Raw genomic sequence first — 17,257 nt, forward strand, 5'->3', positions numbered from 1 at the left:
CTACTATTGCAGAAATTCGCTTATATCTTTGGGATCTAGTAATGCCCTAAGTTTGTGGGTACTTTTGCAGTTAAAGAATATATATATGTATTTTACTTTACCAGTTGCGACACTTTTTTCCACCCGTGAGTTTCACTGTAAGGTCTTTTCAGAGCATCTCATAATCAGTCAACAAATCTATTTCAAATGTGTTTGTTGCTAAGCAACGGTTGCTAAGAGCTTCTGTAATTAAGATGAAAGTTCCAAGGTAACAATGCCCAAACACAGCACCATTTTCACCGTTTTCTGATAATCCAGGGGTAGGATGGGTAAAAGGGAAAGAAGATTCTTTTCTGCTGTGAGCACGACATCTGAAATTTCTGAATATTTTGGCCGTCCTCTCACTTATGTGAGACAGAGTGCTCGTGTTTTGTAAATCAGGCATTTTTTTTTCTCCTGGTGTGTCTCAAATGTATATTCCAGATCTGAACAGGTAGAGTATGAGTTGGGGGGAGTTGCACAGCTGTGCTTCGATGTGGCCGCACAGTGATGCCAGTTGTCACGTGTGGGTGTAAGGGGCTTGGACGGTATACGCGCCACGTGAAATAAACTTCCTTTGCAGTTATGACTGACCTAGATTAAGTGGTGGTGCAGGCCTGTTCTGTACTTCGCTTAACAATGCACAGTTTCTTTCTCTTTTGGTCATTTGTAAAGGAAGACGCAGATGAATTTTTTCCTATTCATCGTGCCTGGCTCATTGCAGGCACTCAATAAATGTTCCTCTTTCCCTCTCCACCCCCCCATGCCCTGTTCCATTTTGTTCCAGGGGCAAGGAGGGGGCTCAGGTTTCCATGACGACTTGTTGCTGAATGACCTCTTTTCAGACCTGTCGTTAGATCTTGATGGGCCGAGCTGTGGTCCACGGAGCCCAGCCTCACCTAAGGGAGGGCTTTCCTGGGAAAAGGAGATTCAGTGGGTCCAAGTCAACACACAGTTACTGAGTGACCTGCCGGCTTCTGAATACTTGGCACCTCCCTAACCTGCACTTTGCTAGCAGGGTAGCCGCACAGCAGGCAGGATGGATGTTGGCCACCAAGAGTGAGGACCAGCGCATCTCATTCTGTTTGGCCCCCTACCGTGGGGTTGGGATCTTGGGGAGGTCATAACTACATTGAGCTTTAATTTCCTCATCCCTGTTCTGTGAACAATAATACCTGCTTGACTCATAAGCTTGTCATAGGAGTTAGATGAGCTAGAATATATAAAGTGTTACGAAAAATATATACACGTTTATTTATTTAACAAATACAGCAGGACTTCTATAAGTTGACCACCCAAGGGACTGTAACAGACTGGTCAACATATGGAGGTGATCAGCGTAAGACACTAGGCCTGCTGTACTGATACATACATGTGGTGCATGTCTGGTCTGCGAAAAACAGGTCAGCTTAAGGAGGTGGTCAGTGGAGGGAGGTGGTCAGCTATGGACGTTCTACTGTACTTAGCAAATGGATCCTGTGTATCAGGCACTGTTCTAGTTTCATACTATATTTCATGTTGGAACAAATGAGTAGATCAATTTAATTCTTTTTAATGGCAGTTTAATATTCCCTAGTAAAGATGGTGCATCATTTATTTAGCCATCTCCCGGTTAATGGATGCTTAGGTTAGTTAATAGTGCTGTATTGAACATCTTTCTATCTTTGGCCCATGTGAGTATTTTCCCCAGAGAAATACTGAAAGAGATTTTGCCGGGTCAGGAGGCAGACATTTAGTGCTCTGTTGCATACTAACCAAATTCCCCCACTGAAAGACCACAGCACCCTCCTTTCCCAAACAACATGCGTGAGGACTCGCATCTCTCCCCACGTTCGCTGATATAATCTTTCACATTTTACCAATCTGTGAGATGAAAAATAGCATCTAATGGTGTGTTACTTTCAGTTCCTTGCTCTGTTCGTGGCTATCTTTGTATGGTTTTGGCTGTTTTTATTGGCCCTTTAACCTTTTTATTTGTTTGGAGATACATCTTTTTCTTCATCTGAAGGGGGCTTTCTATCTATTTAAACACAAGCACATACTTTCCCATTTCATTTTACTTTTCCATCGAGATGGTATTTTGCAGAGAAGGTGAGAGGCACATGAAGTTAAATAGCTGGTAGAAGTCACTCGGCCTGATATGACAGTACTTGGGTTGGAACCTGGCTCTTCCTAATCCAGTTTGCTTTTGTCTGAGGAGAGAGGTTTATTTGGGAGGCTCAGCAGCCCAGGGATGCTGGGTTACCCTAGTGGGGCAATTTGGATGGTTAGATGATGCACCAGGGAAGCCACTGGGTCTCAGAAGGGGTTTAGTGCCCAGTACAGGCTTCCAGCCAGTGCCATGTTCAGCCCAACCTGCAGAAGTCATCTAAAACTGGGAGAGAGCAAAGTACCTGAGGGCCTGAGAGCCATCACTGTGTCTTTGTTCCTTAGCAGGTGGATATAAGGGTCAAGGAGAAGGAGAGTGACAGCCCCCAGAGGTTGCCACCTTTCAGCCTTTCAAGGGCACAAGCAGTGTATTGCAGAGATTAGAGAATGTTACTCTTCTTCTTTTTTTTTGAGATAGAGTCTCATTGTCACCCTGGGTAGAGTGCCTTGGCGTCTTCATAGCTCACAGCAACCTCCAACTCTTGGGTTCATACAGTAGCTAGAACTACCTAGCTCAGCCCATCTAGTAGCTAGAACTACAGACACCTGCCACAACACAAAACCCAGCTAGTTTTTCTACTTTTAATAGAGACAGGGTCTTGCTCTTGCTTAGGCTGGTCTTGAACTCCTGAGCTTAGGCAATCCACCTGCCTCAGCCTCCCGGAGTGCTAGGATCACAGGTGTAAGCCACTGTGCCCAGCCTCACTCTTCTTAATAATCACAAGAGACAGGGAATACAGATCCTCTCCTTATTGGAGTTTTCTGTTGTACCTTATTTGAATAATCATAATTTCTTTTTTTTCTGATTGAATAATTACCATTTTCCTTTTCTGTATAAAACAGCAAAACTAGATGTAAAGATTTTGCTGGAATGGTCTTATTTTAGGCTTCTTCTTATCCTGATCTGACTTGGGATGTATGTTTGATAAGGCTAAGTCCTAGGATAGAAATTCTACATTTATTTATTTATATACTTATTTTTTAAAGGCTGAGAGCAGCGTTAGGCGCCTTCTGGTTCAAGACACTTATTGAAAACCCATGCAAAATCCAAGATCTGGGGACCTGGCGGTGGGTTGCCAAGGTTACCCAGATATTGCAGATCAAGAATTCGGGGCCCTTCTACTGTGGTAGGACTTGTGATTCTACCATTTTTTTTAAATCTTTCTGATACTCGTCTATCTTCTCCCACACCCTTTTTTCCTCAAGATTTCTTACTTTGAAAATGAGGCTGATTTGACTCGTTTCTTTGAATCATTGTGCTAAGTAGTAGATAAAGCACTTTTAATGTTAGAATTTTAATCTCCCTTTGTACATATTTTTGAAGGCCGCTCTTTTCCCAGCTTCACCTTATGTATGTAACTTGTGCTTAGTTGAAGCTTCTTGAGTTAGTAAAAGGATAAGGTAATTGTAATACACAGCAGAACATCTGTACATTGACCACCCAAAGGCCTGTAATAAAATGGTCAGCATACAGAGGTGGTTCACATAAGGAACCAGGCCTGCTGTACTGGGGTGTACATGGGGTGCATGTCTGGTCTATGAAAATTCGGTCAACATGAGGAGGTGGTCAGTGTAAGGAGGGGGTCAGCCATGGGAGTTCTCTTGTATTTCTGTGCTTTAATTACACACACACACACACACACTCCCTTAGTCTCAAATTCTATGTAATAGAATTCTATATAATTCTATCTCCTGCTTTCAGGCATAGGAATATCTGAAATATTGAGAATAAATAGTTTCCTCCATCATTTTAGAGAATTTACAGAAAGGATACCACAGTTTTCCTTAGATGTTCATTCTGATGTTTAATAACTGATCCTGTTAGGAAATTTGTCTGCCTTCATCTGTTGCTGTGGATTCCTGAGATGGGGCTGACATAGCCCAGGATGAAGCCATTAGCAATTCTAGGCTCTTTGGTGGTTGTGTCTGATTGTGGTCTCAGAGAAGGGTCAGATATCCGTGCATCAGAATGCCACCTATAAGGAGTGGTTAGGAATGATGGGTTGTATCGCTAAGGAGAATGCTGAGAGAATTCTTGTTCCTGTAACTTTCCCCACTGAATAAGGTCTTTTGTCCTGTTATAAAGAGTGATTCAAAACCCGTTAGTTCTGGCCTGGCTGGAGTTGATATGTAGGTACCAGGGGTGAGGCCAGCCTTCTACAAAGAAGCATTTGGTGTTATGTCAAGAGGAAGATTTTCCAGAATTGGAGTTCTGGAGATTTTCCAGAATTGGAGTGTTGGGGTAATAATCCTGAACCTCAGGCACCCTATTGAGTAAACTTTGGGGCATGTATTTATCATGAACACCCCACATGCTTGGTATCAGAGCCCTCACTCACAGGGATATGATTGACTTTGAGTTCAAGGTGGAGCAAAGCTTAACATACTTTAAACAACACTTTCTCTAATTTACTGACTTTTATTAAGAATGGGGAGGTTCCCTTTTGTCTATTTTATTCAATCCTAGTCTGTTCTCTTTGATCTAGTTTTACAGCTTTTAGTCGTCTTTTGTGTTTCTCTATCAATGGGTAATTTTTGAAGTCCAAGGGCGGCTTAAAAAATAACAACTTGTTACTTTAAACACTAGTTTTTCTTTCTTTTAACTTTTATTTTGATATAATACTAGATACACAGAAAAGTTGCAAGAATACCAGAAAGGATTCCTGTGTACTTTTTATTCCCATACTCAAAACGATGACATTTGGATACATTTGTTTTGTCTTTTTCTTGATATCTTTCTTTATATTCCCCCCCAACCATTGAGATAAGTATAAATAAAGTATCTATTTGCCCCTACATCATTCCCTTTGTATTTTCCCAAAGCAAAGGAGCAGCCTGAGAAACATAGACTGTGTCTCTACAAAAAAAGTAAAAAAAAAAAAAAAATTAGATGGGTGTGGTAGTACACACTGTGGTAGCAGCTGCTGAGGAGGCTGGGGCAGGAGGATCACTTGAGCCTCAGAGTTTGAGGCCCTCTCTCTTAAACAACAACAACAAAACCCAAAGGCCTTCCCTTACACAAATACCATGTAGTTTTCAAAATTGGGAAATTACATTGATACTCTAGTGCCCCTATCATCTAATCTGTGGTCTCATTCATATTTCACTAAATGAAACAGTGTCATTTTTAGAGAAAGAAAAACCTCAGAACAGGTAGTTTATTGGTTGTCTTTGATCTGGAGGCTTTTTTTCTTTTCCTTCCTGGCAAGGACATTTTTGAAGTGTATGGGCCGATTTCTTCGTACGCTGCCTGTCAATTTACATTTATTTAATGTTTCCTTATGATTAGATTCAGGTTGTACATTTTTGGTGGGACTAAATTTTATGTCAGTTTTAAGTGCATATTAATTTACAATTAGTGTTGATTTCTTAAAGTTGAAAATCTTGTGCCTTTATTTTACCTTAAATGTCCCATTATTTTATATATAAATCTAGTAAATAGTTAATAACAAACATTTTCTTGAGTGTTTGCTTTAAATGATAGTCAATAGACTCAAGCTGGACAGACTAAATTCCCATTAATCCATTTACGGTATAACTTAATCACATTATCTTAAACATTTAAAGTTGTATTTATAAATAAATATATCCAGTCATCTTTTTAATCATTTGAAATCCCCGATTAAGCAAACCTGAAGGGCTTAGCAAACACTTTCCTAAGTACTTGAATAATTCTTATAAATTAAAAATTGAACCTATAAATATAGTAGAGTCCTTGTTCTCCTGAACATTCTAAGATCGTTTGAAAACACTATTTTCACCCTTTTACTCCATCACAAGTCTAAAGTCAATTATAATTTGACACATTCTCAAAGACGTCAGATTCTCAAACATTCCATGCACTTTAATACCCAAGGCGCAAGATGATTTTAAACTTCATACAAAGCTATCAATACTGTGGTTTATTACTTACAGCAGCCCTTCTGTGTTTAATTCCATACTTTTCCAGAGTTGATAAGACTCCTGGGTGCTCTAGCAGGCGGGTCTGTTAGAGGAGGTAGGTTGAGTTTATTATGCTAATGGTTGTAGTGTGTGCGCTTATGTAGTTGTTTATTTGGCAGAGGGTTGGGGTTGAGGAAGCGTATGTTCAGTTTCTATAGATGAATCCGTTTTATAATTACTATGACAGCATGAGGCTAAGCGTTATATCATTGCCATGACAACAGATAGCGGTCCACATCCTTGAGATACGATGGACTTTAAACCTTGGTCTACTGGATTGATACCCTTAGGTTCTATCCTCTGATCGGAGAAGATGGAAGCTTCTGTGTTCTCATCCAGACTGCAGCTGGTTTCCCCCCTTGCTTGATTACATTCAGCATTTCTTTAGCTTTTGGTGGCATTATTTAGTCATTTAATTCTATCTGACTGGATTGTACATTTCCTTTCAAGACCTTTGGCCACAATTGTAAAGCTTCATGCGAATGAAATGCCTCCCTCTAATTTCCTCATGTTACTTTAAATTACAGCTTTTAGAGCTTGACTTAGATTCCCAGAAAGAGTTCCACGAGTGCTCTGTAACTTGATTATAAAAATTCCTAGGCCAGCCACGACTCTCAGAGTTCTGTGTATATATTGTAACAAGAGATGACTCTGTTCTCTGAGTTTTGTTGTTGAATCGTTTCAAACAGATTTGAAGGCTAAACCGCAGTCGAACAGAGAGATTCAAAGTAGGAATAGATTATGTATAAGAATATTATGAGGTCCTGGATAGTGGCTACTATTTACAATGATGTGCTGTTTACTTTTGGAAACTTAATTTAATTTTGCTTACTTAGAGTGTCTGGGATAACATCAGTCTCTGTTTTCCTGGCAGATATTCTGTCTCCTTCATCTTTGTTCTTTTATAGTTTCTCTCTCTTTAGCGTAGGGGAGTTATTAAAAGCACCTGTTTCGGAATCAGTTTGGCCTGGGTTCAGATCATAGTTCTGCAATTTTTTCAGCCGTGCAACCCTGGGCAAGTCACTGGGCCTCTCAGAGCCTCCTGTGGGCAGTACCTACCTTGCAGAGTTTTCGTGAGAATTAGGTGAGATGTTGCTTGCTGAACATGTAGCACAGAACCTAGAGTTTTTATCTAGAGTTTTGATGTAGTGGTTATTATTTGTACTTGCCATCTTTGTTGTGTTTTTGACATCATCCGTTGCCTGTGGTCTGCCCACTTCTCTCGGGGACAGCTCATTAAACCCTGATCTTTCTCTAGGTTTGTCTATAAGCCATGCATTGCTTATATTCCCAATGGCTTCCTCTCTACCTTGTGATGACTGCGTAGTTGACAGTCCATTTGTTGTGAAGATTTCTTCTCCTTGTCTCCAGAGGGAGCCCTCAGTTTTACCTTCCGTGTTGAACTTGGTGGGAACCCACAGGCTCTCGAACTTCTCTCCTCCGAGGGCCCTTGCTTACATGTGCCCCTCTTTTCTTTTTTTTTTTTTTTGTTTTTTTCCAGTGTTAAGAAACGATTTTATTAGACAGAAAGGAATACAGAAGCAGTAAAAAAGGCTGAGCTTTTGGCAAAGGGGAAGACCTAAGTTGGAGGTCTCTCTCAAGTCCTTTGTCTAGGGCAGTGGTTCTCAACCTTCCTAATGCCGCGATGTATTTTTGTTATTACAAAGGGGTTGCGACCCACAGGTTGAGAACTGCTGGTCTAGGGATAGTATTGTCTGGAGAATTACATTTTGGCTAGGATTGGGGAGGTGGAAAAATATCCTTTCAAAGTTGAATGCATTCCCTCCCCTGGGGCAAGGTTATTAAATCTGCAGTTTTTTGTCTCAGAGAAGGGTTTAGGGTATGTGTTTCTCTACTCACACCCCCAAAATGTCTCAGGCTGCTTTCTTCATGATCATGCCTGAAAAGGCAGCCTTTTTGTGCTTCGAAATGGGGGTCTGATTCCTGAGCTCACCTGGGCTAGAGAATGGGGGAGTCCTTGTCCAGCCCTGAGTGGGAATCCTGTATCAATCCTCCCTCTCCAAATAGAAGCTCTAACTGCCATTAGGGAAAAGAGGTGCAGACCACTCCAAACTGCTTCCTGCTGAAGATGGATGGTGATATGGGGGCGGTGGGGGGCAGTTAGAGATTCCTCAGAGGAGGGTGATCCAGGGTTTACCATAACGGAAATCCAGGTTGATCCCTCTAGCTTGGAGCAAAATGTCAAAATATTCTCTTCATGAAATTGCCCAGACTCAGGAAACTAGGTTCCCTTGTCCAGGTTTGAATTGTGGAACCCTGTATCAATAGAAGGGGGCAGTTACGGTTTCTCCAGATGAAGGGTGATCCAGGGGTCCGCAACAGAGTCAGGTCTTGGGCTGGAACCCTTTTCACAATTTGTGACCTACGATGTCATCTCTTGCTAGCTTCTAAATAATAACTTCAGATCTTCTTTGGGCCATAAGTGTGTCCCTTCTCCTTTTGATCTTGGAAACTCCCAGTAGAAAGTACACACATTTTGCAGGTGTTTCCTGTGAGTTTGGACAGTGCTGTCAGTCATCCCAATAATGCAAGACTTATCTTGGTTTCTGTTGTTTGAAGTGGCATGCTCCCTCTTTTCCTTGTTTTTTTATGATTGTCATTGTCATTACCCTCTAGGAAGGGGGTATGGCAAAGAGGAACTGACCACTAATCAGTACAAATTATGGTCCCCACTGTCCACAGTGACTGGGCTCCTCTCCACTTCTAGTTTCTCTTTGCTTAGATGGTGCCACCCATAGGAAGTGGCCAAAGAGGTAATAACCTCAGCGATCATGACCTTGAATGGACTGTAAAGGCTGAAAACCCAAGGAGGAAATTAGCAATAGCCATCTTATTCTTAGACACCGTGCAGACATAAACTGGACTAATTCTACAGATTTAAACTTATTTAGGACAAAATGAGGTTGATCATGGCCAACGTTTTCCTCAGGTTTTCTTTTTCTTTTTGAGACAGAGCCTCAAGCTATCCCCATGGGTAGAGTGCCATGGCATTATAGCTCATAGCAACCTCCAACTCCTGGGCTCAAGCGAGTCTCCTGCCTCAGCCTCCCAAGTAGCTGGGACCACAGGCGCCTGCCACAACGTCTGGCTATTTTTTGGTTGCAGCTGTCATTGTTGTTTGGCGGGCCCAGGCTGGATTCGAACCTGCCACCTTAGGTGTATTGTATGTGGCTGGTGCCTTAGCCACTTGAGCCATAGGCGCGGAGCCCCTCAGGTTTTCAAGATCATAAATGAACTGCAGAATTACGTGATCAATTAACCATGAAGAATAAGCACACAAGAATGGCTTTGTGTAATGGAACTCAGGAAAGTTGTCTGGATGAATGAATACTTGTTATGGACATGCTCTAATAATGAACTATGAAGAATCAGATGCCAGACACTTTGAAAAAATTGTTTCTTTGAATTCTAACAATGCTGTGAGCTATGTTTTCTAATTAAATTTTATTTGATTTATTATAACTCATAAGAGGTTAAGTACATTGCCCAGAATCACATGGCTAATAAATGGTAGAACCAGAACTTAGACTCATATCCACTTAAGACCAAAGACCCATGCTTTAATCATGTCCTTATAGCCATACATTGTAATGAGTTATGTAACAGCTGTGTTAGTGGGATTTTTCTTTGCCAAGTTAAGAAAATTTTGTGCCAGTCAGGGAAGGTACCATGTAGTACTGATTTAAGGATGAGCCTATCAACTCCAAAAGTATTTCCCCAGATGTCCATTAATTTCAGTGATCTGTGACTCACTGTGGCAATTAATAACTCCTCCTTCCCAGGAAGAACAAGAAGTTCTGTCAGTAGGAGGCTGAGGGAGGAGGATCACTTGAGGAGAGGAGTGAGGCTGCAGTGAACTATGATTGTACAACTGCATTCCAGCCTAGGTGACAGAGTGACATCTCATCTCTTTAAAAAAAAAAAAAAAAGAGAAGGGGCAGTGCCTGTGACTCAAAGGAGTAAGGCCCTGGCCCCATATACTGGAGGTGGTGGGTTCAAACCCAGCCCCGGCCAAAAAAACTGCAAAAAAGGCTTGGTGCCTGTGGCAAGTGGCTAAGGCACCAGCCACGTACACCTAAGGTGGTGGGTTCGAATCCAGCCCAGGCCTGCTAAACAACAGTGATGGCTGCAACCAAAAAATAGTCAGGCGTCGTGGCAGGCGCCTGTGGTCCCAGCTACTTGGGAGGCTGAGGCAGGAGACTCACTTGAGCCCAGGAGTTGGAGGTTGCTGTGAGCTGTGATGCCACGGCACTCTACCCAGGGGTACAACTTGAGGCTCTGTCTCAAAAAAAAAAAAAAAATAATGCTGATGGCCCAAGCACCATCACTTTGGAAGCTTTGGGTTGGTGCCCCTTCCACTGGCTAGCGGGAAGTCTACCACCCAACCCCGAATACATTCCGGTGGCTTCTCTGAGAGCACGGTCTCTCTGGCTGGACAATTGAAGGTACTTGAATGAAAGAAGAGCTTTGTCTCCTTGAGAACTGTGTTTAATCAAACCAGTCAAAGCTGTTTAAGCCCCAGAAAGTTCTGCTTTGGGGACTGGCTGTCCTCCTCTTCCTCGCCTTTTAGCTAGTTTCTGGCTCGCTCTCCTGGCCTGGCCTGGTTTGGAGGTGAGGAAATGGGAGGAGCAGGCCAGCTGCGCAGAGCTGGGGTGGTGGGGTGACTGCTGAAAACACAGGGCTTTAGTCCCAGGCAGACCTGGGCTAGGCGGCCACCCCCTACTTGCACGGAAGTCCTCATGTGTAGACTCATTGCTAACTCTACTCAGCTGCAGAAGGGCTGTGCTGTGATGTCTCAGGCCAGGGAAACAGCTCCTCGGTATGTCTGGTACACCACTTGGAGCTGTTCCTTTTTTTTCTTTAGTGGAAAAGCTCTTTGCTGTTTACTTTCTGTGGTTCATTTTCTATAACTGCAAGAGGCCAAGTACAGGTAGCCTCACCTTGCCTGAGAGGTGACTCTTCCGATGCCTCATTTTTGTTAAATATGATGATGACCAAAAAATCAGTGCTGGCTTTTTGTGTTTTTGTTTTTGAAATCTCTACCAAGGCTATAATTAGGATGTGGGTTTACTGAGCCTGGAGAAATCGGATGTTAAAACAGTCCCTTGGGAGGATAAGGACGGAGTAGGGACAGAGACAGAGGTTGAGGGAGGGTGGGTCGTCCTCAGTAGGGCCCTGTGGCCTCTCCTCCCCCAGCGGCTTTACTATTTTACTAGCTTTAGAGGGATCCGACTATATTCTTACTGAGTTCAGTTTGGAAGAGGAAAGTGTGTTTTCTTGAATGAGGAATGTTCTGGGGGTGGAGTTCAGGCTGTTTTTGCTCTCAGCTTGGGCTCCAGGATGAAATAGGGCCTGTTACAGACAAAGCTCTGTTTGAACTAGAATGACTCACAAGAGGTGTCCCGGGAGGCAATGAATGAGCGTCCTGGAACCTGGCAAAGTGTTGGCCTGGACTGAGGGTGGACGGCGTGAATGATCAAGTTGAATGATCTCACTTTTTTTTTTTTTTTTTTTTGCTTTTTAAAAAAGGTATAAAATATTAAGTGTGTGTGCGGTGTATGTACATAGATAACTGGATCAGAGAGGAATTCTGAAAACTGTGTTAGACCACCACAGCATTGCAGTGTAAAAGTAGTACACCTTCCAGGTGAAAAAGAGAGCAGTGCTCTTCTGGATGAACAAATCCTGATCTTTGTCAGAACTCAGTAATTACCCCGTACATGATTCCAGAAGCTTTCCCCATCTAATTACATTTTGCATGTGATAACATTAAAAGTAATTTGGGGGGCCGGGCGCAGTGGCTCACACCTGTAATCCTGGCACTCTGAGAAGCCTAGGTAGGAGGATCCCTTGACCCAGGAGTTCAAGAGAATTAGACTCCATCTCTACTAAAAATAGAAAAACTAGCTGAGAATTATGGTAGGCGCCTGTAGTCCCAGCTTCTTGGGAGGCTGAGGCAGGAAGATTTCTTGAACCCAGGAATTGGAGGTTGTTATGAGCTGGGCTGATGCCATGACCCTCCAGCCAGGGCAACAGAATGTAACTCTGCCCTCCCATCCTAAAAAGTAATTTTCAGTTGCTACACACACGCGTCATTGCTGGGATAGTTGTCAGGGTAAAATGGAAAATGTTCTAGAAGCTTTCTAACTGGTAGGAGGTCATCTTTGAATGGAAACTTGGCCAAACCTGGATAATTAGGCATCAGCAGTAGAAAACACAGCCGCCCTTGGAAGAGAAACCAAAAGTTGTCTGCAATATGGGTTTACATAGATTGAGTGGTGTCTCCTAAATTTTGTGAAACATGTGCAGGAAATTCTGGGGAAAAAGTGCCTCTAGCATTACCGAGTATTTCTAACATTGCTGCTAAATGACCTGGAAACAGACACTGCAGCAAAAGAATACTCTGTCTTTAGGAAGCAGCTTTTTCTCTAGGAGAGTAGAACATCACTTGATTGAGTCTTTTTATTTTCTTTTTTGTGGCATGGAAAATTTGGTACCTATTTGAAATTTGCCTTAGGTATATACGCAGGCCTGTGGACTGAAAGTGAATTGTACACAGGACAAAGATGACCGTGAGCATCTGGGGTTCCCTAACTGGGACACCCTGAGCTCTGGGATTCCCGGAAACCACCCGGGAGAATCGGACGTCTTGCCATGATGGCCACATCACCCATCCCAGCCCTGGGCTGCTATTATTTTGAGATGTGTATTTCTTTGTAAACCACACCCCCCGGGTTAAGATGATGGGATCTTTACTACTAATAATAGCTAACAGGTATAGGGTACTAAAATATCCTTATAACTCTATGAATGTGCTTGATTTTTTTTTCCTCCTCATTTTAAGAGGAGGAGGATCTGATGCACAGAGAAGAGAATAACGTGACTCAGAGTCACAGAGCTCGCAGTAGAATTAAGATAGAGTCTGGCTTCAGGACTCATGTTCTTCTCCATCTGTGAACTGCCCCTACGTCCTCCACTGCTTAGAGATGACAGAGAAGTCGTAGCAGGTTACATTCCCCCATAGTAAACAACCCTCCACTGCATGCAGGCTCCTAAGGTATAGTACTCTTTTCCCTCTCTGTGACTTAACCAGTAATTTCATTTTGTTAAAAACATTACCTGGCTTTCTTACCAGGATTTTTGAAGTAACAGTTTCTACTGAGATAAATGATGTGAGGGCTGCAGCTTTCAAAGAATCAAACTGAAAGAAAGCTGGTAGGCTCGGCACCTGTGGCTCAAGTGGCTAAGGTGCCAGCCACATACACCCAAGGTGGCGGATTTGAATCTAGCCTGGGCCTGCCAAACAACAATGACAGCTGCAACCAAAAAAAAAAAAAAAAAAAAAAAAATGGCCAGGCATTGTGGCGGGTGCCTGTGGTCCCAGCTACTTGGGAGGCTGAGGCAGGAGACTCGCTTGAGCCCAGGAGTTGGAGGTTGCTGTGAGCTGTGATGCCACAGCACTCTACCCAGGGGGACAGCTTGAGGCTCCTGTCTCCAAAAAAAAAAAAAAAAAGAAAGCTGGTAAAGAGTGAATTTGGAGGCTCAGTGCCTGTGCTCAGTGGACAGGGTGCCGGCCGTTTACACTGAGGCTGGCGGGGGAGTGACCACTAGTAAGTACAGAGTTTCTTTCTGTGGTGATGAAAATGCTTTAGAATTATACAGTGGTCATGGTTGCACAACTTTGAGAGTATACTAAAGTTTAGTAACTAAACTGGCTAGAGTATATACTTTGAAAAGGTGAATTTTATGTTTTAGAATTATATCTCAATATAAATAATGTGTGTAGGTATGTGCATATATACTAAAAAAAAAAAGATGTATTTCTCCTTCTGGAAAAAGTAGACACAAAGTCACCCATTGACCATATGAAAATTACAAGAGCAGAAAGTTTTGCCAACTTCTTTTTGAGTACAGGCGCCAAGGGGCCCTGGGACCCAGTTTCTTGCCAGATAAGCTTCATCTTCTTCTTTTTTTACTTCTCCTTGTTCCCTCTCTCCAACTTAGTGGTTGGAAGAAATGACCAGTTTGGTGGGGAGAAAAAAGATGGTGCCTCTGTTTCAAATCTTGAGGTCAGTTTTCTGTGTCATGATCTGTCACACACACCAGAGGTTCTGCACGGATTACAAAATAACAACACATGAATGCTGTCTCTCTCCCCTCATTGCCTTTATTTGTTCTGTGGATTGTTTTTTGGTTTGGTTTTATTATTTCTGCTTATTTATTGTTACAGGGAACATACTTCCAGTGAGCAAAGTATAAGCCCACTGAGACCTAACTGGGGGGCGGGGGGAGGGATACACACTGTCACTGTTTCTGTCTGGTTTTGCTATTAGGGTAATGCTGGTGTCATAGAATGAATTAAGAATTACTCCTTCTGCTTTTATCCTCTGAAAGTGATTGTAGCGAATCAGAATAATTTCTTTCTTTCTTTCTTTCTTTCTTTTTTTTGAGACAGAATCTAACTCTATTGCTCTGGGTAGAGTGCCGTGGCATCATCATAGCTCACAGCCACCTCAGTCTCTTGGGCTCAAGTGACCCTCTAGCCTCAGCCTTCCGAGGAGTAGCTGGGACTACAGGCCCCTACCACAAAGCCCGGCTAGTTTTTCTATTTTCAGTAGAGACAGGATCTCGCTTTGCTGAGGCTGATCTTACAAGGAATTGGTCTGTTTCATCTGGGTTATTGAATTTGTGGGCATAAAGTTATTGACAGTATTTATTATTCTGGAATGGCTGTGGCATCTGTAATGATATCCCCCTTTCATTTCTGATATTACTAATGTGTGTCTGTTTTCTTTTTTTCTTAGCTTGGCTAGGAGGCTTATTGATTTTATTTATCGTTTTTGTTTTCATGGATTTTTCTGTATTGATTTTCTGTTTTCAATTTTATTGATTTCTTCTCTAATTTTTATTATTTATTTTCTTGAACTTGGGATTTAATTGGCTCCTTTATTTTTCCTTTTGCAACCACTATGGAGAACAGTACTGAGATTTTTCAAAAGGCTAAAAATAGAACCATCATATAACCCAGCAATCCTAGTGCAAAGGGGGTGCATTCAGTATATCAAAAGGACATTGATTCTTACATGTTTATTGTAGAATTATTCACAGTAACTAAGATTTGGAATCCACCTTGTTCATCAGTGGATGAATTAATAAAGACATTATGGTACATATATACAGTGGAATATTATATAGCCACAGAAAGAATGAAATTCTGCTGTTTGCAACAACATGGATGGAACTGGAGAACATTATGCTAAGTGAAATAGGCCAAGCACAGAAAAACAAATAATACTTTCTCACTCACATGTAGGAGTTAATATTAAAAAATACTTGATCTGGCTCGGCCCCTATAGCTCAACCGGCTAAGGCGCCAGCCACGTACACCTAAGGTGGCGGGTTCAAATCCCCAGCCCGGACCCGCCAAACAACAATGATTGCAACCAAAAAATAGCCGGGTGTTGTGGCGGGCGCCTGTGGTCCCAGCTACTTGGGAGGTGGAGGCAGGAGACTCGCTTGAGCCCAGGAGTTGGAGGTTGCTGTGAGCTGTAATGCCACGGCACTCTACCCAGGGGGATAGCTTGAGGCTCTGTCTCAAAAAAAAAAAAAAAAAAATACTTGATCTGGCTGGGTGAAGTGTCTCACACCTGTAATCCTAACACTCTGGCAGGGCCAAGGCAGGCAGATAGCCTGGGCTCAGGAGCTTGACACCAGCCTGAGCAAGAGTGAGACCCCATCTCTACTAAAAATAGAAAACCTAGCCAGGTGTAGTGGCTTGTAGGCCGAGCTACTCAGGAGGCCGAGGCAAGAGGATTGCTGGGGCCCAAGAATTTGAGGTTTCTGTGAGCAATGATGCCATGATACTCTCCCCAGGGTAACAAAGTATATATAAATGAAACTATATAAATGAAAAAAAATTAATTTTATTTCTTTATTTATTAAATTATAGCTGTGTACGTTAGTGTAGTCATGAGGTACAGTGTGCTGGTTTTATATACAATTTGAAATATTTTCATCAAACTGGTTAACATTGCCTTCATGGCATTTTCTTAGTTATTGTGTTAAGGCATTTATATTCTACATTTAGAAAGATTCACATGTACCCTTGTAAGGTGAACCATAGGTATGGTCCCATCAGTCACCCTCCCTGAACCCATACTCCCCCCTCCTCTCTCCTCCGTCTCCCCTTTCCACATATTCTTGGGCTATAAATGGGTTATAGTTTTCATATGAAAGCTATAAATTAGTTTCATAGTAGGGCTGAGTACATTGGATACTTTTTCATCCATTCTTGAGATACTTTGCTAAGAAGAATATGTTCCAGCTCCATCCATGTAAACATGAAGGAGGTAAAGTCTCTATCTTTCTTTAAGGTGCATAAATATTCCATGGTGTACATACACCACAATTTATTGATCCAGAAAATTAATTTTATGAAGACAGAGAGTAGAATGTTGATTACCAGAGACTGGAAGAGTAGCTGGGAGGGGGTGAAATGGAGATGGTGAATGGGTCTAAAAATATATTTAGATAGTTGGAATGGACAACATTGGATAGCACAACAAAGTGACTGTAATCAGTAATGAGTTGGCGTGGACTTTAAAATAACTCAAAGGGTGGAATTGGAATGTCCCTGACATAAAGAAATGATAAATTTCCTAAGGCGATAGACACCCCAGTTATTGTGATTGGATTAATCACATTGTACGCCTGTCTCAAAACACCACATTTACCTTATAAAGATATACAACTGTTATACACCTGTAATAATAAAAGAAGAAAAAGAAAGAAAAAAAGGAAAATTCCCTAAAATAAAAATAAAGCGAGTTGCTTGTAGAGAATATATAGTTGGTGGGGAGAAAAAAGATGTTTCTGTGTTCTGTGATCATCTGTAGTTGGGTTATATTTTTTATCTATTCCAGCAGTATCTTTCAACTTGTGCATTTACTCAGAGACCATCAATACTCAGAGAGTATTGTGGATGCAGTTGGATTAATCTCTGCCATAGTCACTGCTGTTTTCTGCCTTTGTTCTTTTTGTCCTCCATTCTTTTTTCTGCCTTTTATGGTTTTATGTGGCCATTTTTCTCTCCTTCCTTGGCCTATCAGTTATATTTCTTTTTTTTTTT

At 42.0% G+C, this 17,257-nt stretch overlaps 2 protein-coding genes across 2 annotated transcripts in view; both read left to right on the forward strand.

Moving 5' to 3' along the window:
• Positions 1 to 17,257, forward strand: part of NEBL (nebulette) — a 357,606-nt gene that overhangs the window by 25,329 nt on the left and 315,020 nt on the right. The gene's annotated exons all lie outside the window — the stretch shown is intronic.
• The window catches only part of CUNH10orf113 (chromosome unknown C10orf113 homolog), a 20,435-nt gene continuing 3,482 nt past the window's right edge, over positions 305 to 17,257 (forward strand). Inside the window, 2 exon segments of the mRNA XM_012803255.1 lie at positions 305 to 439; positions 441 to 472. Coding sequence (XP_012658709.1) covers positions 305 to 439; positions 441 to 472 — 167 coding nt within the window.

The sequence above is a fragment of the Otolemur garnettii genome, unplaced genomic scaffold, assembly GCF_000181295.1.
Source record: "Otolemur garnettii isolate 467f Iridium unplaced genomic scaffold, OtoGar3 scaffold00019, whole genome shotgun sequence".
Classification (NCBI taxonomy): Eukaryota; Metazoa; Chordata; class Mammalia; order Primates; family Galagidae; genus Otolemur; species Otolemur garnettii.